Source organism: Macaca fascicularis, chromosome 8 (genome assembly GCF_037993035.2).
Source record: "Macaca fascicularis isolate 582-1 chromosome 8, T2T-MFA8v1.1".
Classification (NCBI taxonomy): domain Eukaryota; kingdom Metazoa; phylum Chordata; class Mammalia; order Primates; family Cercopithecidae; genus Macaca; species Macaca fascicularis.
In genome coordinates, this window is record NC_088382.1 from 119133191 (window position 1) to 119155959 (window position 22769).

A 22769-nucleotide genomic window follows, 5' to 3' on the forward strand; every position below is an offset into this window, starting at 1 on the left:
CACTGTTTCGGGTGCTTTCTGAATATTGATCAGGAAATAAATTATCAGACAGCTTGTAAGAGCTAACTTTTTAAAAAGAAGCAACATGCTTAAAAATATCAGTTCTCTTCATTTAGTAGTTCAAATGCTAACATATATAGGTGCAAACTCATTATAGGCATTGATAGGAAACATTTTCAAAGGAGACACTGAGATTCCATGTTTGTCATGGCCATGAACCGGCAAACCCACTGCTGTCCTCTTCAGCCCATCCCAGATCCTTTGGTCTGGTGGACAAGAAAAACACAGTCCACAAAAAGGAGAGAAAATTCTGCTGACCTTGAACCCTTCTACAAACCTGAATATGTAACTAGAAGGTCAGAGACAGAGGAGTGTAGAAGAAACCTCATGAGTGACTCAGGTGAATTTCGATTCCCTGACCATGGCTCTGGACTTCAGGTAATATCATTGTTATCACCATCATCATCACCACCATCATCACCATGATCTAGGGTTGAACTGTGTCACCCCCTGCAAATTGGTATGTTGAAGCCCTAACTCCCAGTACCACAGAATAACGGGGCTTTAAAAAAGTGACTAAGTTAAAATGAGGCAGTTAGAGTGGACCCTAATCCAGTTTAACTGGTGTCCTTATACAAAGAAGGAATTTGAACAGACATAAACAGAAGGAAGATGATGTAGAGACACAGGGAGAAGATGGCCACTACAAGCCAAGGAGAGGAGCCTCAGAAGAAGCCAACAGACATCTTGGTGTCAGACTTCCCATTTCCAGAACTGTGAGTAAATACATTTCTGTTGTTTAGGCCATCCAGTCTATGGTGCTGGGTTATGCAGCCCTAGCAGACTAATATAATCACCACCACCATGATTACCACCATAACCACCACCACCAGTAGCAGCAGCAACAGCAACAGTACCACGTCTCTTAGTATTACTTTCACCCCTACTGACAAAAACCACCTTTTACCAACGCTTTCACTGAGTTTTGGGCATCATGTCAAGCACTCACATATATCATCTCATTTAACGCAGTGAGGTAAGATGCTATTATTATCCCATATCCCAAAACAGGAAACTAAGGCTTGGGGTCATACACCTGATAAATAATGGAGGTTAACCTCAATCCCAGGTCTGTCTGACTCCAAATCCCAAGAGTTTTCTTTTTCTGTCTCATTTTTATCTTCCAAACAGATTCGTGTTTTAGTTAAGAAAGACAATTCCTTAGCAATATCAGCAGAGTTGCCCTTCTATGAGACAAGATGATCTGTACGCCTTTAAAATTTTGTTTTAAAAATAACTTGTCAAAAATATTCTCACCAACTCCACCTATTCCTCTCATTTCCCAACGACTGACCAATCTTCCTGTTAGCCTTCCTTCAGGGAGCTAATTCTCCACAGAGAAAATTCATTCTCTACATGGGGAAGCAGCCAACTGAAAGGATCACAAACTACTAGAGTTTGGCAGGGATAGCCGGCTACTCTTGAGGAGCTGCCCACCCATGCATGGCCCTCCGGAACACAAAATTTACGTGAAATGCCTGAGATAGTCCATGACCAAAATCTACCAATGGTACTCTGTGCCTCAGTGAGATTCTTTTATTTATTTACTTTATTTATTTATTTATTTATTTGAAACAGAGGCTTGCTCTGTTGCCCAGGACTAGAGTGCAGTGGTGCTATCTTGGCTCACTACAACCTCTGCCTCTCAGGTTCAAGCAATTCTCCTGCCTCAACCTTCCGAGTAGCTGGGATAACAGGCACCAACCTACATGCCGGGCTAATTTTTTTTTTTTTTTTTTGTATTTTTAGTAGAGACAGGGTTTCACCATATTGGCCAGGCTGGTCTTGAACTCCTGAGCTCAATTGATCCACCCGCCTCGGCCTCCTAAAAGCACTGGGATTATAGGTGCGAGCCACTGCACCTGGCCGAGATTTTTAAAAACTGAGGATAATAGATAGAACACTGCCATTTTTCAATTTTCCATCTATTAATTTTTGTTAAACCTTTGAAGTCTATTATTGCTTGGCTATAACGGATACTAATATAAGCATTCATCTGATTTGCATATAATTATATTTGGCTATTTTATGTTCAACATATCAAATTTTGATCACTTAAAGAAAGCATGAATTCTAGACTAGAATATTTTCTCTTAGTCACTCTGTATTATTGACACAACCTTGGAATTTAACCACAAACACAAATTCCTTTGAAACATTTAAATTGGCTTCATCTACAGGCCTTCCTTTTTTCTTTTAGCCTTTCTATATTGTTTGATACTTTGTTCCAGGTGTATGTCATAATTTCTTGAATGGGTTGTATAAATGGCTTGTTCTCAGAGCAAGCCACATCTGATGTACACAGAATGTTTACATTCATGTCCTATAATCCCAGAGGCACTTTATTGCCAAAATGGGGGTGGTGGGTGGGGCTGGGGATAGAGCAATTGTGCTTTTTTACTGTGGACTTCACTCTTTCATTACAGGTTTGTCTGGCTTCAGCTGTATTTTTAATGATAAAACTGTGCCCTGGGGGGTCTCAGGTCACCTTATAAACATCAGCTAAATCTTCGGCTCACCCAAGAGAAATAGAAAATATTTGCTTGATGAGTCCTGGAAAGGTAGGCTTTTGGAAACTAAATAGATTTTCTCCAGGAAGAAACCTTAAAAAGTCACACAGTCCAACTGTCTTTTGGACACCGTGGCCCAGGAGAATCAAGTGACGTGACAAAGTCAGAAGCCAGGTCCCCTCATGTTCCGTGGCTCCCTCCATAGCTTCCTTTAAGTCTCTGCTCAGAGCTCAGTTCATCACTGAGGTATCCTAGGACCTGCCAAGCTAAAATATATCACAAACCACATTACTCTCTATCTCCTTCCCCTGAGTGTTTTTAAAATAATTATATTATTTTTCAATTTATTGTCCTTCTTGTCCTACTACAATGAATATAATTTTGTGGAGTTTTGTTTCCTCACAGTAGATGCTCAATAAATAATTGTTAAACGAATAAACAAAGCCACTGGTGGCAAGCACAGAATCCTGGGGCTTGCAATCCCTCCCACTGAATGTGAATAGTGGCTCCCGTGTTCTCACAGTCCTCTCCACCAATTCAAATAATATCAATGGAGAGCATTGGTTGATGTTTGCTATGCTCCATGCTCTGACTCAGCATTTTACTTATATTAACTTGTTTAATCTTAACAATAAACGCTCTGAGGTGGGTAGGGCTATTTCACAGATGAGGCAAATGAGGCATGGAACGGTTAAACAACTTGCTCAGAGCCACACAGCCTGGAGTTGGTGCTGGCATTTGAGCCAAGGCAGCCTGGCTTCAGAGCCCACACACCCAGCTAGTGTGCTCTATGGGGTGGCCACCATGCCTATGAACTTTACTACACTTTTTTCACTCCTTCCCCAGGTAAATGTTGGGAGTGGTCAGGGAGTAGCTGCTTCCTTCACAGAGGTTAAAAATGGAAGCCCAGCTAGAGGAAAAAAAGGTGAAGTCAGAGACTTCACAGCTAAGAGACTCATAGATTCACAGAGAGGGGGTTGGGAGGGAAGTGGAAGAACACTAGCTTCCTATGCAGATGAGTACACAGGTGAGTGAGGGAAAGAGAGAAGGGACAGAAAGAGGAGTGAGCATAGAGTCAAGGGTTGGATGGAAGACAGCCATGGATGGCTAAACACAGGTGAGCCATGTGACCACAGTAGGCAAGGTAGGAAAAACTACCAATTTAAAAATCACTGTAAAAAAAACAAAACAAAAAGCCTAACTGAATAATAAAATATGAACGAACAGTAATGTGGGTAGTTCTACGGACGCATAGGTGCAGGTGAGTCACCTGTGTAAAGCGTATTAATTACAGAGCAGGAGACGGTGCCTACTTGCGTGAAGAAGAAGACCGCTTGCTCCCCGCAGTCGACATATGGACCTCAGGAGCGGAAATGCTGCCTGTGCTGCTCGAGGAGCTAAAATCAGCTTCACTGCCTGAAAAACAACAGGGGAGAGAGAAGCGTGAGGGAAAGGAAACCGGAGAACACGCTGGCCAGTTCCCTGCCTTCCAGGTCCCTGCTCCCTGCATTTGCACACTATTGGCAAGTGCCAAGATCCCAGAGTTTCCAGGCTCACAGAGTTTTCCTCAAAGCAGTCAAGAGAAGGCCCAGCACAAGGACATCATTTCATAAATACAGCTAAGATGCACAGTAAGGCTGGTTTCATATAGAGGCCGGTCTTCCTGCAGACACTGTCAACAGTGACCCAAGCGAGTCAAGAAATGCACTGTTCTCCCGTGTGTGAGGCTCTCACTCCACAACAACGGGCTCACCCTACTTCAAGCAAAAGAAAAAGAAAAAGTAAATACTGATCAGTCCAAGAGCAGTTTTTCCAAGAGAGTTTATCTTTGGGTTTCTGTAGTCAGCTAGTCATACTTCAATTTGGCACGTTAGGTTTGGAGACAGTTAACCAGTGAGAGGCAGTCAGGAAAGAGAAAAGCCTGGGCTCCCAGACTGCCTGCACTGGCACTATCTGTAAACTGACTTTCTCTGACTGCAGTTTTGGTTTTTCTTTAAGGAATAGATCCTTAACAGAAAAGCAGAAATTTAACAGTGATAGGACCTGTAAATTCCACTGAAACTTGGAATTTTAGCTTCAGAGTGGGATTACAGGTAGGGATGTTCATTAGTTTGCAAAGATCACATGATACTTTGAGTACAGACTACAGTTGGGTGTGTAATTATAATAGAAACATGCTGTGCAGTAAAATAATTTATATAAATTAATCCTAACAAAAATATGTAGTTCTAAAAGAGTGATAATGGAAACATTCTCATACACTGCCTGGGGAAGTGAAAGGATGTGGAAGAGGCAAGCTAGAACAATGAGAAGAAGAAAAAGAATTTTTTAAAAACGTGAAGTACCATGTGCTTTTGAAAAATAAGTCTAGGTATACAGTTTAATCTGACCTTGTTGCTCAACTCCTACAACACAATTTGTGCCTCTTCTGGTCTAGAACCCAGAGCCAGCTCACATTTCTGGGCTGAAGAAAATATGAATAGCCTAAATCCTTGATTTTCTAACAAGCAGTGAACAATAATTATCATAATAATGACTATTTATTGAATGTTTACTAGGTCTCAGGCCCTATTCACGATGCTTTCTATGCTATATATTATTTATTCTTGACATCTTTGTAAAATAGACATTAATCTCACTCTTTTACTATTGAGAAAACTGAAGCTGATTTGCCTGAAGTTTGTAGGTGATAAATTCTGTCCAGGACCAAATCTTCATACTACTTCTCCCATACTATGCTTTACCCTCAGAAAGGCAGTAGGAAGAAGCAGCGGAACAGGAGAAGTTCTTAGAGAAACTCTACATTACCATCTCCCTAACAGGCCAACACGAACCACAGGTACAAGATGTGGCCAGACTTTGGCCTGCTGGGGAACAGATTTCGCTCTCTGATGGGCTTTATTAGTTTTGCTAGAGAGGAAGGTAGGTAATCACAAGGTAGAGAGAAAAAAAAACATCCTTTCCCTGGTTTCCAGGAGCTCTCAGGAACCCCAGCCTCTAGGAAGTCCAGGTCTCTAGGAAAGAGACCGAGAATGACCCATTAGCCAGATGACAGCAGTGACTCCTGGCTCCCAGCAGAATTCTGGGAAGATTAGCATGGCAGTTTATCAGAACTGAGACCAGCTATTTCTTCTGGATTGCACAGACTTTGTCTAATGATGTAATGAGCTCCTAGAAGCTTCCCAAACTTCATCAGTTGACTCTAAGGAATGCACTGGTTAAACTGTAGTAGTTCAATCTCAAGGATTCATGATTGGTAATGGAGTCCAGCAACATGAGATTCCTGACAGCCTAACTCAGCCAGCTTTGTTTGCTAGTAAATTATCACGTTTGTTATCCAATGATAAAGGTAGGCAATTTTCAAAAATAGATCCTGTGGTTACAGCCATCAGGTTTAAGATATTATTTTCTAATGTGCAATTATTCCTCTGAAACACTCAGCTTTCATTCCTTTCACAAAAGTCCATCGATTATAATTGAACTGCTTGCCTAAAAGCAGAAATTCTAGAACAGGAACAGATAATTGTGGAAAATCCATTGTTACCCCATGGTGCTTCTGATCTGTGGTAATTACGTTCTGTGAACTAAAAGGACAACTTTGTTCTACATTTTATTGCTACTGGAACTCAATATATTGACTTTTATGTATTTGCAGGGCCTAAGGTCACTTTGTTTCAGCACTTTCCTCTCTTACTTTCTGTACATCTGAAAGAGATTAGAAGGCACAATCGGGTCCCTGCAGCTGTATTCAGGACTATTTGAATAGCACGATAGTGAAAAATGAATATACTACTTCACAACTATTTCAGTTTATGAATTTAAAAAACACAAACTGGTTAATGCAGTGTAAAAATCAGTGAACGCTTTTTAAAGGATACACAGGAAAGCTAAATGTAATACATCATCTGATATACTTCCTTCAATACTAAGCAAAATAACTAAGAGAAAAGCTGGAGACCTAATCACCGCACCCCCATTTATCGATTAGCTGGCAACAAAGATACAAGGAAGGAGAGGCATTCTTTATTCATTTCCTTTAAACAGTGTATGCAACTAATATATTGTTTTCAGTGCTCTTTTGGGTTATTAAAATCATGCACAGAGTACCTAACCTAAAAACATAGAACCTCGACTGGGCATGGTGGCTTACGCTTGCAATCCCAGCACTTTGGGAGGCCAAGGTGGGCGGATCACCTGAGGTCAGGAGATTGAAACCAGCCTGGCCAACATGGCGAAACCTCGTTTCTTTTTTTTTTTTTTTTTTGAGACGGAGTCTCGCTCTGTCGCCCAGGCTGGCAAAACCTCGTTTCTACTAAAAATACAAAAATTAGCTGGGCGTGGTGGTGAGCACCTGTAATCCTAGCTACTTGGGAAGCTGAGGCAGGAGAATCACTTGAACCAGGGAGTCCGAGGTTACAGTGAGCCAAGATGATGCCACTGCACTCCAGCCTGGGTGACAGAGCAAGACTCCATCTCAAAAAACAAAACAAAACAAAAACAAACAAACAAACAGACAAAAAGAAAAAACATAGGACCTCAGCTAGGAAGCCTGGATTCAAAGCCTGCCCCTAACCCGTATTAGGTGGAAAGTTTTAGCCAAGTTACTTCACTTCTCTGTGTCCCAGTTTCCTAATTGGTTAAACAAAGATGATACTCATAGCGCCTGCTTCATGGGTTTCTTGGAAACAATGGATGTCATCCTCATTAACAGTCTTTGTTCCTCATCAATATTGTTTTCGATCAGCTGCCAGGTTAGTGGAGTGTTATTCCAGGACTGAACAGACAGGATGAATTTGGTGACCTTTAAGATAATGCTCTGATGCCAAACATTTAGTGACTAAGCATCCTGCTGCAGAAGGCATTTTTCCAACTCTAAAGAAGCTATGCCCAGTGACCTCCAGAAGTTCTGGCAGTTTTTTGTTTCATAGCACTGCTGAACTGTTTTGAGAGATATTCCTTTTATTTATAACGTTAGGATAATTAAGCGTTCTGTGCATGTATGCTAACGCCAGGGAATTAGAAAAGGAAGAAAAAAATGAAAACAAAAAGAATACGTGTCCAAACCGATAGCTAACTGACTTATTTTTAAAGCACTGCCTGTAATCTGGTCTCTTAGGACATTATTAATTTTTCCTGTTTTCAAGATATGGAGCAGTCCTCATACATCAGAACACCACAGTATAGAGCAATCCTGAGATCTACTAAGCGGTATTAAGCCATTCTAAAACACTGATTTAAGTAACCCCAAACCCTCTCTTATCCTTTATCACTGCAAAGCTATCAAATTAATTCACGTTGGACCACCTCAAATAGAGGCAGTAAAAAAAATAAAATAAAATAAAATAAACCCACCTAGTTCCCACCCCTTCTCTCCTATCCTCCTTCTCCACCCATCCCCCCAAAATACACAGATTTTTAAATTTACAGGTCTCCAGGGAGGAGAGAGGAACCATTTTCACTGAAGCCAAGCACAGCTATTAAGGAGCAGCAGAAGCAGTGGACACATGCAATTATAAAAGATACTATTAAAAGAAGCTGCTCTAAAGTACATTCATTAGAACTGACTCTTAGCTGCTAAGGCTTGGGGGGCCCAGCCAAGGAATCCAAGAAATGCTTACAGCCTAAACAGAGTTTTTGTTTTAGTTTTTGCAAAATTACTTTCCTAAACCCTGTATAGGTATTTATCTCAGAAAGGGAATATTTAGTTAAATGATCAATACATTGATAAGATACATATACAGGTTTTTTAAAATTTGAGAATAAAAATATTCTTGAAAAATTGTAAATGTAATTTCCATTTATATCGTAGTTTCAGAAAATAGTTTTCTTCATTCTGATTGATGCTCAATTGATGGAACTGCCATATACTTAAAATCATACACACACATACACACACACAAACAGCTAAACACAAAAGAAGTTCAAACTTATAAAACTGCTTATGGGAAAATAGCAAGGTCAAAGCCAAATAGATACACTGAAAAAATATTTACAACACATGATAAAAAGTTAATCTCTTTAATTTACCAAAAGCTCATAAAATTAGAAAAATAAAACCTAACAAAAAAATGGGCCAAGGACATAATAGGTAGATGAAAGAAAAAGAAAAAGAAATGACTGATACACATGAAAAGTCATATAATCTATCAACGTCACTAAAAATATAAATGAAAGTAAGGAGACATTTTCCATCTATCTGATAGGCGAAAGAGTCTGATAATGCCAACCCTGTTAAGGGTTTGTAAAAACAGAGTTAGTAAGAGTGTGAACTATGCTACATGCATAAAAAGGAAAACTGTACTGCTAGGAATTTATTCTGCACATAAGGACCCAAAAAGGCAACCTAGTTGTCCATCAATAGTGACTGGTTAAATCAGGTGGTATAGCAACAGCCTAAGAGAATACTCTGCCATTGTGAAAAGGAGTGACATGATCCTGGGTGTGTCGAAGTCAAAAGATATCAAATACCTGTTATTAGATGAGAAAAACAAGATGCAGAAAAGTGGGTACTGCAAATCTGCTTTTTTTTTTTTGTAAATAAATCTTTAGATAATATGTAACCTGCTATAGGCACAGAACATTTTTCTTGAGGTATAAAATGATCTGTTAATAGCGGTGTCTCTTGGGAACAGGAAAGTGTGGATATAAAGAGACTCTTATTTTCATTTTGTTATCTTTCTGAGCCATTTGGCTTCTCTAACCATGTGCACATTATTCATATTATAAAATATATATAGGAGTTCACTGACATATGAACAATCCATTTTTTCCCTTTAAAAGTATAAATTTCTTAAGGAAAATCTTTTTATAATAAGAGTAGTCACACCATATTATGTAGTATTAAGAGAGTTCTGGAGTTGAGACACCTGGGTTTGAATCTTGGCTCCTCTACTTGCTCTCTGTGGTGCCTTGAGGAATGAATTTACCCTCTCTCTGCCTTAGTATCCTCATCTATAAAATAGGGATGAAGTTATTAATATTAAGTATTGCTAAAAGATTGTGGAAATTCAGATGACACATGCAAAGAAATGAGAACAATGCCTGGCATATAGCAAGCCCTCAATAGTACCATTTTAGCTGAAACTACTGGTACAGTGGCCCAAAGGCCAGAAGAAGGCTTCTCAAGAAAGGTCTTGATTACATCTATCTCTTAAAAAGAACTACAATAGGAAATGCTTTTTTCTACTCATACATTTTTAAATTACTTTTTGTAAAAGGTGATTTTCCTTTTGCCATTGTTCAGCAAAGAGCATGTTTCTGTTTTTTAATTCTCTTTCTGTGTGTGTACCATAGGGTGTGTGTGTGTGTGTACCATGGGGGTGTGTGTGTGTGTGTGTACAAAAGCACGTCTCCAAAGATCCTGATTCTAAAAGAGACTCCCCATGGATGCCTCCAAAAGTTCTAGAGTCTCTTGTGGTTTAGAACTCTGCCTTCAGAAAGTCCCAGGGAAATATGAGTAGATTTACTCTAGTTCTTATCTTCGCAGGGCCCAGTCTCCTGAGTTAGGTAGCTTGGAAGGTCTGAGAAAGGGAGGAGGCCTTAAGGAGGCCAAGAGGGTCAGAGGCAACGCCACCCAGTTCACTCCTATACCTTGGACTGGCTCAGCTACCTGTCTAAGCAGAAATACAGGCAACCCATCTGCTGAACAAGAAGAGCGAATGAGAGAAATGATAAGCAAAGAGGGTGTAAAGAAACCAATAAACAAGGGGAAGTGAAAGTTTCTGACAAGAAGTAGCTATAAAGCCCAGCTCCACCTGTCACTAGTTGTATATCTTGACCAAGTTTTCTTAACTTATCTAAGCCTTACTTATATATGTATACACATACATTTTAAAAGGTTAATTTATTATTTATTTAGCAAAAAGTTATTGAGCACCTGCCATGTGTCAGGTCCTGTTTTAAGTGCAAAGATAATGATTCCCATCCCATTGGGTTGCTGTGAAAATAAATTGAGTTAACGCATAGAAAGTGCTTGACACACTCATAAATACAAATTTTAAAATTATTATTAATAATGCAGTGGTCCCTAAACCTAACTGTGCATGAAGATTATCTGTGAAGTTTAATAATAGTGCAGATTTCTGGGAAACTCTCACAAAAATTCCAGTTCAGAAGATCTGGGAGGAGGGTGAGCCAGGCATCTGCATTTTTGATAATTACGATAGCTGATTGTGCAGCAGGTGGTCCATGAACCATATTGTGAGGAAGAGAGCTCCAAACGTAAAAAAGTGCCTGGACTTTCTCTCCAAGTCCTGTCAAATTGCAAGAGCTTTCTTCAGTGCGATGTGAACAATGAGTGAGCAGAAACGAAGACAGGCCAGCGAAAGGATGAGGAAGAAATTCATGGACAAACTGCACAGGAGAGAAGAATTTAATTTACAGAATGATCTGTACCCTCACGGCTCTCCAGGAACACTTTCCTGGAGTGAATACATTATCAGAGGACTGGAGGGAAAGATGGAATGTACATAAGGCACAGGTTGTTTGAAACTGGGCCAGTTCCAGCCAAGCTCACATACACAAATGTTGGTTTGCAAAGCTAGTAGGATACTTAACAGTTGGTTCATGGTTCAAAGTCCTCATAATCCTGTTGTAAAAGAGGAGGGGCCAACCAGTGTGCAGTTGAACATGTCAAACGCCATTCAGCAGAGAAAAACATTTCACAATCCAGCATACGCTGCATTGGGGTTATTCCATCAGTGCCAACCTGGATTTTCCATGGCAGACATGTTTCACAGCATCAAAGGAACCACACACAGGCATTCATCATCTCCCACACTGACTCAGCTCAGGAACCACTCCAGTAGCAGGCATGTCCAACGGGCAGCCCTCCCCCCACTGCGTTTCACCCAACGGGGCTGGGAAAGGTTACATCCACTGTGGTCATAAATTTCATCCTAGCTCATTATCTTGGGGACCCAGTAAAAACAGAGCAAATCCTCCCTGAAGTATTTTCCAGACTTGAACATGTTACTTATCTTTGATTTCTTGTCAAATTTACTGAAGTGAATTGAATTTCTGCCCCTTTAAAAGAACTAGCTGGAAAGCCTGCTGCTTCTATTTAAGGAGAAGCATTTATCCAGTGTTTACCAAAATGAGATGCCTGCCCTCCTGTCTGGCAGGAAAACCTAAATCAGGAAGAGCAGTCCTAATGGTAGTGCTGGGTGCGGAGCAGGGGTGTCACTGCAGGAGGCGTTCATAGGGGAGGAAGGAGGTGATGAAGGGCTGGGAGAGAAAAATGGGGAGTGAGACACCAGGAAAGACAGAAGGTCAGGACGGGGATAGGATTTAAGTCTATGACTCAGTCCAGAATATAAGGGAGAAGGAAAAGATGAGGAGGTTTTGGAGTCACCTCATCCTCCACTCTTCTTCATCTCAGTGAGGTGGTGCTGTCTGCTTGCAATTCTAGACCACAAATGGAATAAAACACCCACTTACTGGGAAACAGATGACATAATTCACAACTCATTGCCAAGACATCCAATGGGGCCCTAAAATAATGTTGTTTTTTTTTAAACCTCATTTCTGTACTTAAACATGGCTTTTCTTAATTGACTCTAAGACCTAACAGCCTTGACCATTCAACCCCCATCTTCGTCCCCACTGTGTGACAACCTCCAGGGTACATCATCTTCTTGACCCACAGGTTCCTTCCTTCCCTTGGCAGTGGCACTCAGAGTGTCAGGAAGGTTGCATCTGTCTCACATGTGGCTCACTCCCTGGATTTTCTCAGTAGCACTGACCTCCAACTCCACTGCATTTAAACAGAGCAGAGTTCCGACACCAGACTCGGCCATGCTCCCCTTCCAATATCTTGACGTGCTTTCACCCTCCTCTCTCTTTCTCACTTGCATTTTCAGTCTCCATGAAGTTATTTCTCTTTGCCTTTTTCAAAGTAATACGGTTTAGTAGTTTCAGTTACTAGCTGTGTGACCTTGGGAAATACAAGCTCTCCGGGCTTCACTTTTTTCTATGAAAGGAGAATAATAATAGTATCTATTTCATAGAGTTGTGTAAGAATAATGTAAGATAATATATGTAAAACATGAAAAATAGTGCTGGCACTCAGTAAACACTTTAACATTTCACTATTATTTTTATTTTTCTTCTTATGATTACCTTCTTTGAACCGTATCTAGGTCCCAACCCATGTGAGGCCAAAATCTGGAAGAACTTAGAACAGGGACACGGAATGAGGCAAGGCTGTTGTGTGGTGTGAGTGGCAAGAAAGGATTCAAAACAAGCATGAAAATAAAAAAAAGAAATAGAAGATGGTCCTGGCAGAGGATGGTAAAAATTTTTCTTTTAGATTATAAATCAATGAGTAAGTCTTCCTTAGCTGTATTGACTGAATATCCCAATTTCATAGGAAGGCCTGCAGCACACTAAGCAACAGGGAGCTAATGATCCAGACCTTCTTATAGGGTCTGTGGCTCACAAATAACACATGGTGAGAGCTATTATCTCCACATTAGTTCATATTTGTGTGTTCCCCAGCTCTTTGCTAGCACATGTGGGCTGAGACCATAGTTCTGCCTTCAGAGATAGGCAAATGTCTTAGGAGGGACACAAGTTAGGTGCTAAGAGAGGTCAACAATGGGAAAGACTGTTTCCTGCTGGAAGCATGAAGACTTCATGGAGGAGGCACACTGAACTAGCCAGGTTTTGAAGCCATTTACAACAATTCATGACTGTAGCATGCAGAGCTGTGGAGACAGCACGGGGTGAAGGGAACAGCATACAGAGATGGTAACGCAGAAAGAATTAGAAGCAACAGCAGGCAATGAGGCAATAAAGGCAACTGGGAGGCAGGTGAATTTAAAATCTTCCTTAGACACAGGTCCCAGTGGTTGCCACTGGTCAAGTTAAGAGTTGCTCATATTTGACACATAGGTCTCTTTTATTTTCTAAAATCCTCACTTTCACTTCTCTAAGAAAATATGCAAACATATTACCTTACTCAGAGAGGTGAAAATGAAAGAAAAGGAAGCACATATTTTTCCTATTCTAGGGATCCTACAGCCACAATTCTGTCTGAAGTGATTCCCCTGACAACCCTTAATGGTCTACTGATGCGTGCCCTTCATGATCTCCATTTAGAGGTTGAACATGCTGACATGTGTGAGGTGAGGAAGTGGCAGGTCAGAGAATGCTGTATGAAACTAAGCATGGAACTATTTTTCTATAGATGAGTGACATTTCATTATTCTTTCTGTGACCTAGAAAGCTGTTCTCTCAATGTATTTTTTAAAAGAATCTCAGATGCAAAGAACTGGATTAATCATAATTCTTGGTTTTTGACATTCTCTCATCATTGGCCCATGCAAGGCTATCATTAGTTTGTTTATTTGCTGACTGCTCTGTTTATGTATTTATGTTTTGTTTATGTTTAATATAATAAATAAAGAAACCACCAACCCATCACAAAAACTAGAACAGTGACACTAACTTGCATCCACCTATGTGGTCTTCCTTCATCTTATCCCCAGTTCATCATTTCCTTGCATTCACTTTTACAAAGAATGATCACATCTATATATTTTTAAAAGGTAGAATTTGAGGATTTTGGTTTTATTTGTTTTTAACTTTTTAAAATAAATAGGTTATCATGATGTATATAAAATCTTTTGGGACAATTTTCATTCAATATTATGTTGCTAAAATTCTCCATATAGTTGTAGTGCATTCATTTGACTGCTATATAATATTAGAGTGTGTGATTTTTATCCATAATTTATACTTCATTCTCCTGATAATGAGAAAATGAGTTGACTTTATTCCAGTTACTCGTTTAGCTAGATTTTCCATTCCAATAAACATGTATTTGCATTTCTGGAGTCTAAGAAAAAAAAATCAAGAGGAAATCTACTCTTAGTAATATATTTCATAGGCAAGAAGAAATGCTCTGTGGACCACCTGTCCTTACAGATTGGTACTTATACCCTTCTTCCTGTCGTTATGAATAAATAAAGGTAGTTATGAAGAAGAAAAGTAAAACTAGAATCTCTGTTTTACCTTATTCCAATTTTAGGGTCCAACATGCCTAGGGTGACCCCTTGTCTCATGGTAGCTCTGACCTTGATCAGGAATTACCTGATGCCCTGTTGAGTCTGGCTTAGGTCACTTCACAACCCTGTACTTAGTCTTGGCAAGGAGACGAAGCCCATGAACGTGAGAAGCTGACCCAGAGTTGCTGGATTATGCATACAGCCTCATCGAGGGAGAAACCTCTTGTCCCAAAATGGGGAGGAAGAGTGATGGGAGAAAGCTTCCCTGACAGTATGTGCTGGTGTTTAATGCAGCCCAGAACTTGTTCCTAATTCCAAGGCCTAATTCCAAGTTGCAAGTGAAGAAAAGATCTTCATTTTAAGGCAAGCCCCGCTGTTTTGGAGAAGGGGAAGACACCATGTAAGTCTCTGTATTAGAGCTGGGTGAAGTGGCTCCCGTCTGTAATCCCAGCATTTTGGGAGGCTGAGACAGGCCGACCAATTGAGCCTAGGGGTTCGAGACCAGCCTGCATAAAAAGGTAAAATCCCATCTCCAAAAAAAAAAAAAAAACAAAACAAAAACGTAGCCAGGCATGGTGGTATGCGCTTATAGTCCCAGCTACTCAGGAGGCTGAGGTGGGAAGATCAATTGAGCCCCGGAGGTTGAGGCTACAGTGAGCCATGAACATGCCACTGCACTCCAGCCTGGGTGACAGAGTAAGGCCCTATCTCAAAAAAAAATTTTTAAGTCTGTATGAGGAAGTAACTGCTATGCTTTATAAATGTTAAAGGCAAAGTAAACATTTCTATCTTTTGATTTTTATCTAAGCATCTATGTGTTAGAGCTGATGACTTGTCACTTCCAAATGTCTTTGTGAAGTTAAATGTCTGTTCAGCGAGTCAGGCAATTATGGGATAGATTTTAAACCATCCTCAGTGAGTCAGAAACACGTTCCCAGGTGGTGCTGATGCTGCTGGTTTGGGACCACTCTTTGAGAGTCACTGTTTCAGAATAATGAGAAAGACGACTAATTTAGGAGCAGAGATGACATTTTGTAAGATTAAGTAACTTATGGGTAGAGGCGAGACCCAGTAATGTAGGTTTTAATAAGCCCTCCAGGAATATGGACACTAAAGTTTGAGGACCACTGCTCTAAGACTGGCCTATGCCTGAGATCCCCCAGCAGCTTCCTGAATGGCTGCCTCTGACAAAGTGAGAGCAGCCGGCTTGTCTGTAATTTAACATACAGATACACACTGTAGTATATATTTTGAGAACCATTTTTACATATTTCACATCCAAAAGGAGTGAACTGCTTAATTTACTTGGCATAATACTGAGTGGTACTAACCATGCTGTATGTAATTGACAATATGTATTTAACAGCTGTGGTTAAGAGCAGGTGCTAGCATCAGCAGATCCAGGGCTCAAATATCTGCTCTTTCATTAACGACAGTGTGACCTCAGGCAATCACTTAACCTCTCTACACCTCAGTTTACTCACTGTAAAAAGGGACTAAAAGAGTGCCTATCACAGGGAATTTTTGTGAGAATGAAACGTCATAATATGAACTACTATAAGTGCACAGTAAATATTCATCATCATCATCATCAGCCTACTTATCCATGTGTTTGGTATGTGTGCTGCTAAACACTAAACTTTTCCAATAATTCTTGCATATGGGCACTATAGACTATTTAAGTAATGTGATTTAAGAAGGACAGGTATTTATTAAGTGACTAAACTCTAAATACAAGTGATAAGTTATATATGACCTGGTTTCTCTCAGGAATAGTTAGAAATGGCTTGTTATGTTCACACACTGTTCAAAGTGCCTTACAGGCATTCTCATTGAATCTTCATATCAAGCATATGAAAGAGGTACAATTATTATTCCTATTTTACAGGTGAGAAAAGTAGACAACATGTAACTTGCTGAAGGTCACACAGCCCTTATGTGGGGATCTGAAACATCACAATAAGATTCAAAATATGCCTTAAACACCATGAAAGTACACCTGCATGGAACTTCAAGATTTGGGGCAATTTTGCACCCCACTCCCCAATTCCACCCAAAGTGTTTGCTTGCTCTTGCAAGGGGCACACTGAAACCTTTGAAAATACATTTACAAACAATTTGCAATAAAAAGTCGTAACAAAATTACCACTACTCTATTTTGCATGCCCTACCAGAGAGCAAACAATTAGTGAACACAGACTATACTAGCAAGGAGACTGCCCTTGCACAGTAAACAGTGGGGCTGAGTCATTCATCTACTTTCAACAAAGATAGTAGGATTGAATCTTCATTCTTAAGCAAAAAGTTAACATAATAGAAATATATTTTAAAGAAGTGTTTCCATTTGAAACATCAAATAGGTAGGGTTTTTTATGGTACAGTCTGAGGACCACCTGCATCAGTATCACCTGGACTCTTTGTTAAAAATACAGATTCTTGACTCATACTCCAGATCCTCTGATTGAACTTTCTTTAAGTCAGTCTCATAATCCATCTTCATAAATTGCCCAGGTGATCTTCTGTGCATGGTAATGTTGTGAAATCACTACAACAAATGGTTCTTGTTTTCAAATCTGTCTGTTTAGTAACTGTGTCATTTGTCTGCTCTTTCCCATCCTGAATGCTCCACCTAAGGCCATCATCATTTCTCACCCAGAATTACTGAAACAGCATCACACTGTGCCCAGCTGCTCCTTGTGGCCCTGAGCAGTCTGTCTTCCACACTACTCCAGAGAAGAAACCTCATTAGGCAATTCCCTTGTTGAAACTCCTCAATGGCGCCCTGTGTCCATAAAGTCCAAACTCTTTCGCATGATTTACAAACCCTCCATAATCTCTTCAGACTGTCATACCACAACCCCTGCCAATGGAACCATTCACAGTTTCCTGAAGGAGGCATGATATCCTCTAGACTCCCAGTTTTCACACACGCTGTTCCCTCTAGCTGGATTATTTTCCTGTCCCTCTGGGCCTGGCTAACTACTACCTGTTCTTCAGTCTCAGTCTAGCCTTGACCTTTACTTCCTTCAGGAAGGGGATTAGCTAGCCTTCCTTTATCTGACCCCACCCAGAATTTAACAAGTATTTATCACATTGCACTGCCATTGCCTGTTTGCTTTAACAGATTTTCCAGTATGCTTGTCAGCTCCTTGAGGGCGTGTTCTTTTGTACCCCAGTGTGTCACACAGCGTTTAGCACAGAGCAGGTGTTGCTGTTTTGAAATGTTATTTCACAGCATTAAAAGTTTCTCCACCATTGGCATTTAGGAATAGCTCCTCTTTCTCCTATTTTGCCCTTTAGGTTGGATTAACAGACTGGTGTTATTTCCAATTAGGACAAAAATACTCCCTTCCACTCCTACTTCCAGCCTGTATGCCCAAACCACTTAAAAGTCAAGTTTTCAACCCAGGATACCAGCATGCAAAAACCATGCTAACAGCAAAGACCTCTGTCTTGTTCATCACTGCATCCCCAGAGCCAAGAGCACAGAACCTGGCTTACAGGAGACTCAGAAGAATATTTAATGAATGAGCAAAGAAAGGTACCAAAAGAACTTAGATATATGATTGCAGAAATGGTATCATTAACTTTTGAGAAACTGGAAAGGATGGGAGGTAGAAGATTGGAAATGGGCAAAAAGTCTACAGGTCATGAATGTAGAGAAAAGATAAATTCTGAAAATCACAAACTTGTTTGGTGTTGATCTCCAGTAAAATTGTAGAGAAGGTCCTTTAATAAGGCAAGAAGGTGCCAGCAAGAGTTCACTGGGTCAGATGTGAAAAACAATCCGCACTTCCTTTTTTTTCTGACAGAGTTATCATGGCCACATACATCACATATCTGGAGTTCAGCACATGTTTAATGTAAACACTTAGGATACTCTTATGAACAAGGTTGACATGTGTGCACTGGGTGATAGCACAGTCCAGTACCCACAGGATGTTGACAAATGGACTGTCTATCAACCTCCAGGGAAATCTCTAGTAACACATCACCTGGCCCTGGTGTTGTCCATATCCTATTTAACATGCTTTATTAATGACACGAATGAAATCATGGATGGTATGGTGTTGACGGCAGACTCCTGATTACACAAAACCTTGAAGGGATAACAAATGCATCGGATGACAGCATCAGATAATAATGCCACTAGCCACTGTGGACTCAGAGCCTACTCTGTCAAGAACTCTACAGCTGCTATTTCCTTTAATCCTTTCTCCCAAAGACATACAAGTAAAGACCAGGAAACCAAAGTTCTGAGTGATGCTGAGACTCACCCCAAATCACAGAGCTAGTAAGCAACAGAGCTGGCTTGTCTGATATCATTCTGCTTGATCCTTGTGATCAGTATTCACAAAGATCTAAGGACAGGAAACCAAGACAACAATGTTCAATCTAGCCCATCTCAACTATGCGTTAAACACTTTCTACACTAAGGCACTGGATTGGGAAGGCATGGAGATACAGAGTTCCAATGCTCAAGGGTTTCCTAGGAGGAGTTAGGCTATGCAGACAAACAACCAGGACATAAGTCAGAATACAATGAGTGCACACAGAGAGGGAGGGCATCCAGAGAACACAGAGGACGAAGAAATCTTCTTAGCTAGGGTGAAGGGATGACGGCAGGGGAACACGTCACGGGAGAGATGACACTTGAGATGGGCCTGATACACCAGGAAGAATATAATGTAGTGTTGGGGGCATGGACAGGAGTTGATGGGTGAAAGAGATCACATGAACTAAAACACAAAGGAAGAAAAATACAGGGCATGTTTAGTATCTATATGGAGTTCCTTGTATGGCTAGAATGTAGTGATCGAATGAGAAAATGCAGCCAAAAAGGTGAGTTTTAACCAGAGAGTTGAAAAACGTAAAAACTATGCTATGGGCAAGAGGGAACCATGACATATTGAAGGCAAGAGAGAACCATGACGAGTTTTGTTTGGGGTGGTAACATGAACAGTGACGCTTTATGAAGACAACGTGACGGCAATATCTGAAAGAGAGACTGGAGGCTGGCAGGGAATTCAGGTGACTGTTACAGTTTGGAGATGGGTCATAAGGTAAGGGAGAAGGAACGCTGAAAAGGGAGACCTTTTCCAGGTAGCTCTTAGGTTCACAAAATTAACTGTATAGGTTCAAAATCATTTGACACTCCAGGTGAACCAAATGATTAAAAATAGAAAAAGGATAAAGTCAAGTTAAACATTAAAAAAAACCTTTGTCTTATGCCATATGCTTGATTGCAGTGTTCCCACATAAAAGAACAATTGAATGGAGATACGTATGTTTGGAAAAGCAAACAAAATGAGAAATACCTCAATCAAATGAAAAGAACAATGTCTCTTATATATTGCCTGAAGAATTTGTGAAGAATTGGATAATCTGATAAGAATGGATTGAGGTACTACAAGGTCAATGCTAGATTTACCCTCTGTGTAATTTTCTTTCCTTTTTTTTTTTTTTTTTTTTTTTTGAGACAGGGTTTCACTCCCATTGCCCAGGCTGGAGTGTAGTGGCACAAACTCAGCTCTCTACAACCTCTGCCTCCCGGGCTCAAGTGATCATTCTGCCTCAGCCTCCTGAGTAATTGGGACTACAGGAGCATGCCACCACACCCGGCTAATGTTTGCATTTTTGGTAGAGACAGGTTTCATCATGTTCACCAGGCTGGTATTGAACTCCTGACCTCGAGTGATCCACCCGCTTTGGCCTCCCAAAGTGCTGGGATTGTAGGTGTCTGTAATCTTTAATGTAAACTTTGTTTGCAAGCACAAATGTCAATACAATAAAACAAATAAGCTGGGAAAATTTTGGCAATTTCTGGCATCTGCAGGGAGTGTGAGAACAAAAGCAAATGGAGAAATGGAAGGCCTAGTGGCGTTGGGGTTGTTTTTAACTCTGACATGTGTTCAAGAAACCCAAAAGAGAAAGGAAGAAACAGAATAATGAAGTCACGAGAAAGTATTTTCAAGATAAGTGCTGGCAGCATAACAGAGAAGTGTCTGGATCAGGTGATGTGGTCAGAGGAAAGCAGGTGGAAAGCAGGTGGAACAGCTCCTACACGCCTGCCCTGGGACACCTGTGCAAGGATCACAGAGCCCAGCGTCCACCCCAGGAAGGGAAATGCACTTGGGATGCCTCGTTCCTACTTGTCTTCCTTCTTGAGCTGGGGCAGAAGCTGATGAGAGGCAAAGAGCTCTGTCTCCAGCAGCAGGCAACAACATTTCACCTCATACCATTGTCTATCAATTGAAAATGATTCTCTCTCTCAAGCTTCTGAACAAAATGTTTTTGAATTCCCACTCATCCTTCCAGAAACATTTTCTACAAATCCTGGTTTGGTTTATAGCACTTGAAATGCACAAGCATACTCACGATTGGATTTTGCTCTGCACACAAATTATGCTCTGCATTTCCTTGGACTCCTTTAGTGGAACCTTCCCCAGGATCTCACTGTCAGTGACGTCTGGCACAAAGCACATGTTCCCAGGCCAACCCTTCGCTTGCCCAGCTACTCTGCCCCACCCCCCTACACAAATTAACTTTTAAATTCAAGTGTACTCAGTGTTCTCTACTTTCTCCACCCCTTCCCTCTCCAGCCCACAATGTTCTGTGAAAAACCAAAATAAAATGGAAAAGCAAAGCAGAGTATTATGAAAAATAAATCAAGGCCATTCTTTTTAGGACCATCAGAGAGTGTTTGCATGGCATTAAAAAAAAGGGAAGAAGTAGGCTTTGGAAACAGTAGTTTTGAAAATACCCCTAACATATTTTAAAGGGCATATATCTAAGGTTGTAACATTATTTTTAAAGTGCAAGGAAATGTTAAAACACACATTTCAGTACAGTGGTTACCCTTGTGGGAGTCAGAGAATAGGATCTGGGAGGAGTGTACAGGCACCTTCCCTGGCGGCAACTCTTAAAGTAGACGGTGAAATCACAAGTTTTGCTTTATTATTATTCTACCCAGTTCACGCATGTCACATACATTCTCTTTATGCATCACATTATATGTAGTATTTATAAAGAAGTAAGGGAAGCAGCAAAACTGAATGTAAAACAAAAGTTAATACAGTGATTATCAGAGAGAAATAAAGAGAGAAGGAAAGAGAAAAGATAACATGTTCTTGTTCCTAGAGAGGTTCACATTCTAGTAGAGAAAAGAGCCATCTAAAAAAATTGTTATTAAATATAACATGGTGACCATAACAATAGAATTTAAAAAAAAAAAAACACTGCCTCTAAGGGCATACATAGTATTTAAATTAACAACGAGTGCATGTAAATTTCAAATCCCTAAGTGTCTTTGCCTTAAAAATATAATTTTACCCTTCATAAGTATCAATATTGCATTACATTTCCTGGGACCCTTCCCACACCCCAGAGTCTAGGTAACATAGTGGTCCTCTGGGCTCCCACTGGACACCGCGTTTCCTCCTGAACATATCACAATGTACAGGGATCCCTGGTTTACTGTTGTACCCAGTGCCTGGGTCACTGCCTAGCACATTAATAAACATTCGTTTAAAAAAACAAATGAGTAGCATTACCAGGTTCAGTTATTTTAAATGGTAGCTGAGACTGAGAAGAAAAGGAAATGCTGAGTTGGAGAATCTTATCCAAAACTTGAGAATGACCCAGTGTTGCATGGGAAAAATCCCTTTACTGTCCCTGGTTCTCTGAGCTGGGCAGTATAGGAGACTATGGCGCAATCTGCAGATTCTAACCATTGCCCTGTATGCACTAGTGCTTCTAAGCTCATGGCTTGGATCTTTCACTTCTTCCTCTAACGATGAGGGAAAAGGCATTGGAGGTCAGGCAGTAACCCAGTATCAGATACATGCATAGCTTTCATCTTTCAAGAACAGTCAGGCCCGCCAGGAGTCTCTGCAGAAATCAGATCTTCTTGGCAGAGGCTTGCAGAGCCTGCCTATCTCAACCTCAGAGGTGAGTACAAGAAGCCAAACACTCAGGAAGATCCAGTTTCCCTGAATAATGTTGCTGCCGTGTAAGACAAGGAAGCATCCCTTCCTCTGAAAGTGCCACAAACTCTCCTGACAGAAAAGGATGCAACAAATAGAAATGTCAACTGAGACCTCAGAAAGCTCCCCAGATATGACCCGAATATCATGACAGAAGCACCAAGTACCTAACAAACAACTGACGAACTGTGCACCATCAAAGCATG

At 40.6% G+C, this 22769-nt stretch overlaps 1 protein-coding gene across 20 annotated transcripts in view; it reads right to left on the reverse strand.

Moving 5' to 3' along the window:
• SYBU (syntabulin) overlaps positions 1-22769 on the reverse strand; it is a 116676-nt gene that overhangs the window by 7970 nt on the left and 85937 nt on the right. For all 20 annotated transcript variants that reach the window (XM_073999313.1, XM_045398601.3, XM_073999309.1 and 17 more), the window contains one exon: positions 3884-3986. In XM_073999313.1, the coding sequence (XP_073855414.1) occupies positions 3884-3986 (103 nt within the window). The remainder of the gene's footprint in view (positions 1-3883; positions 3987-22769) is intronic.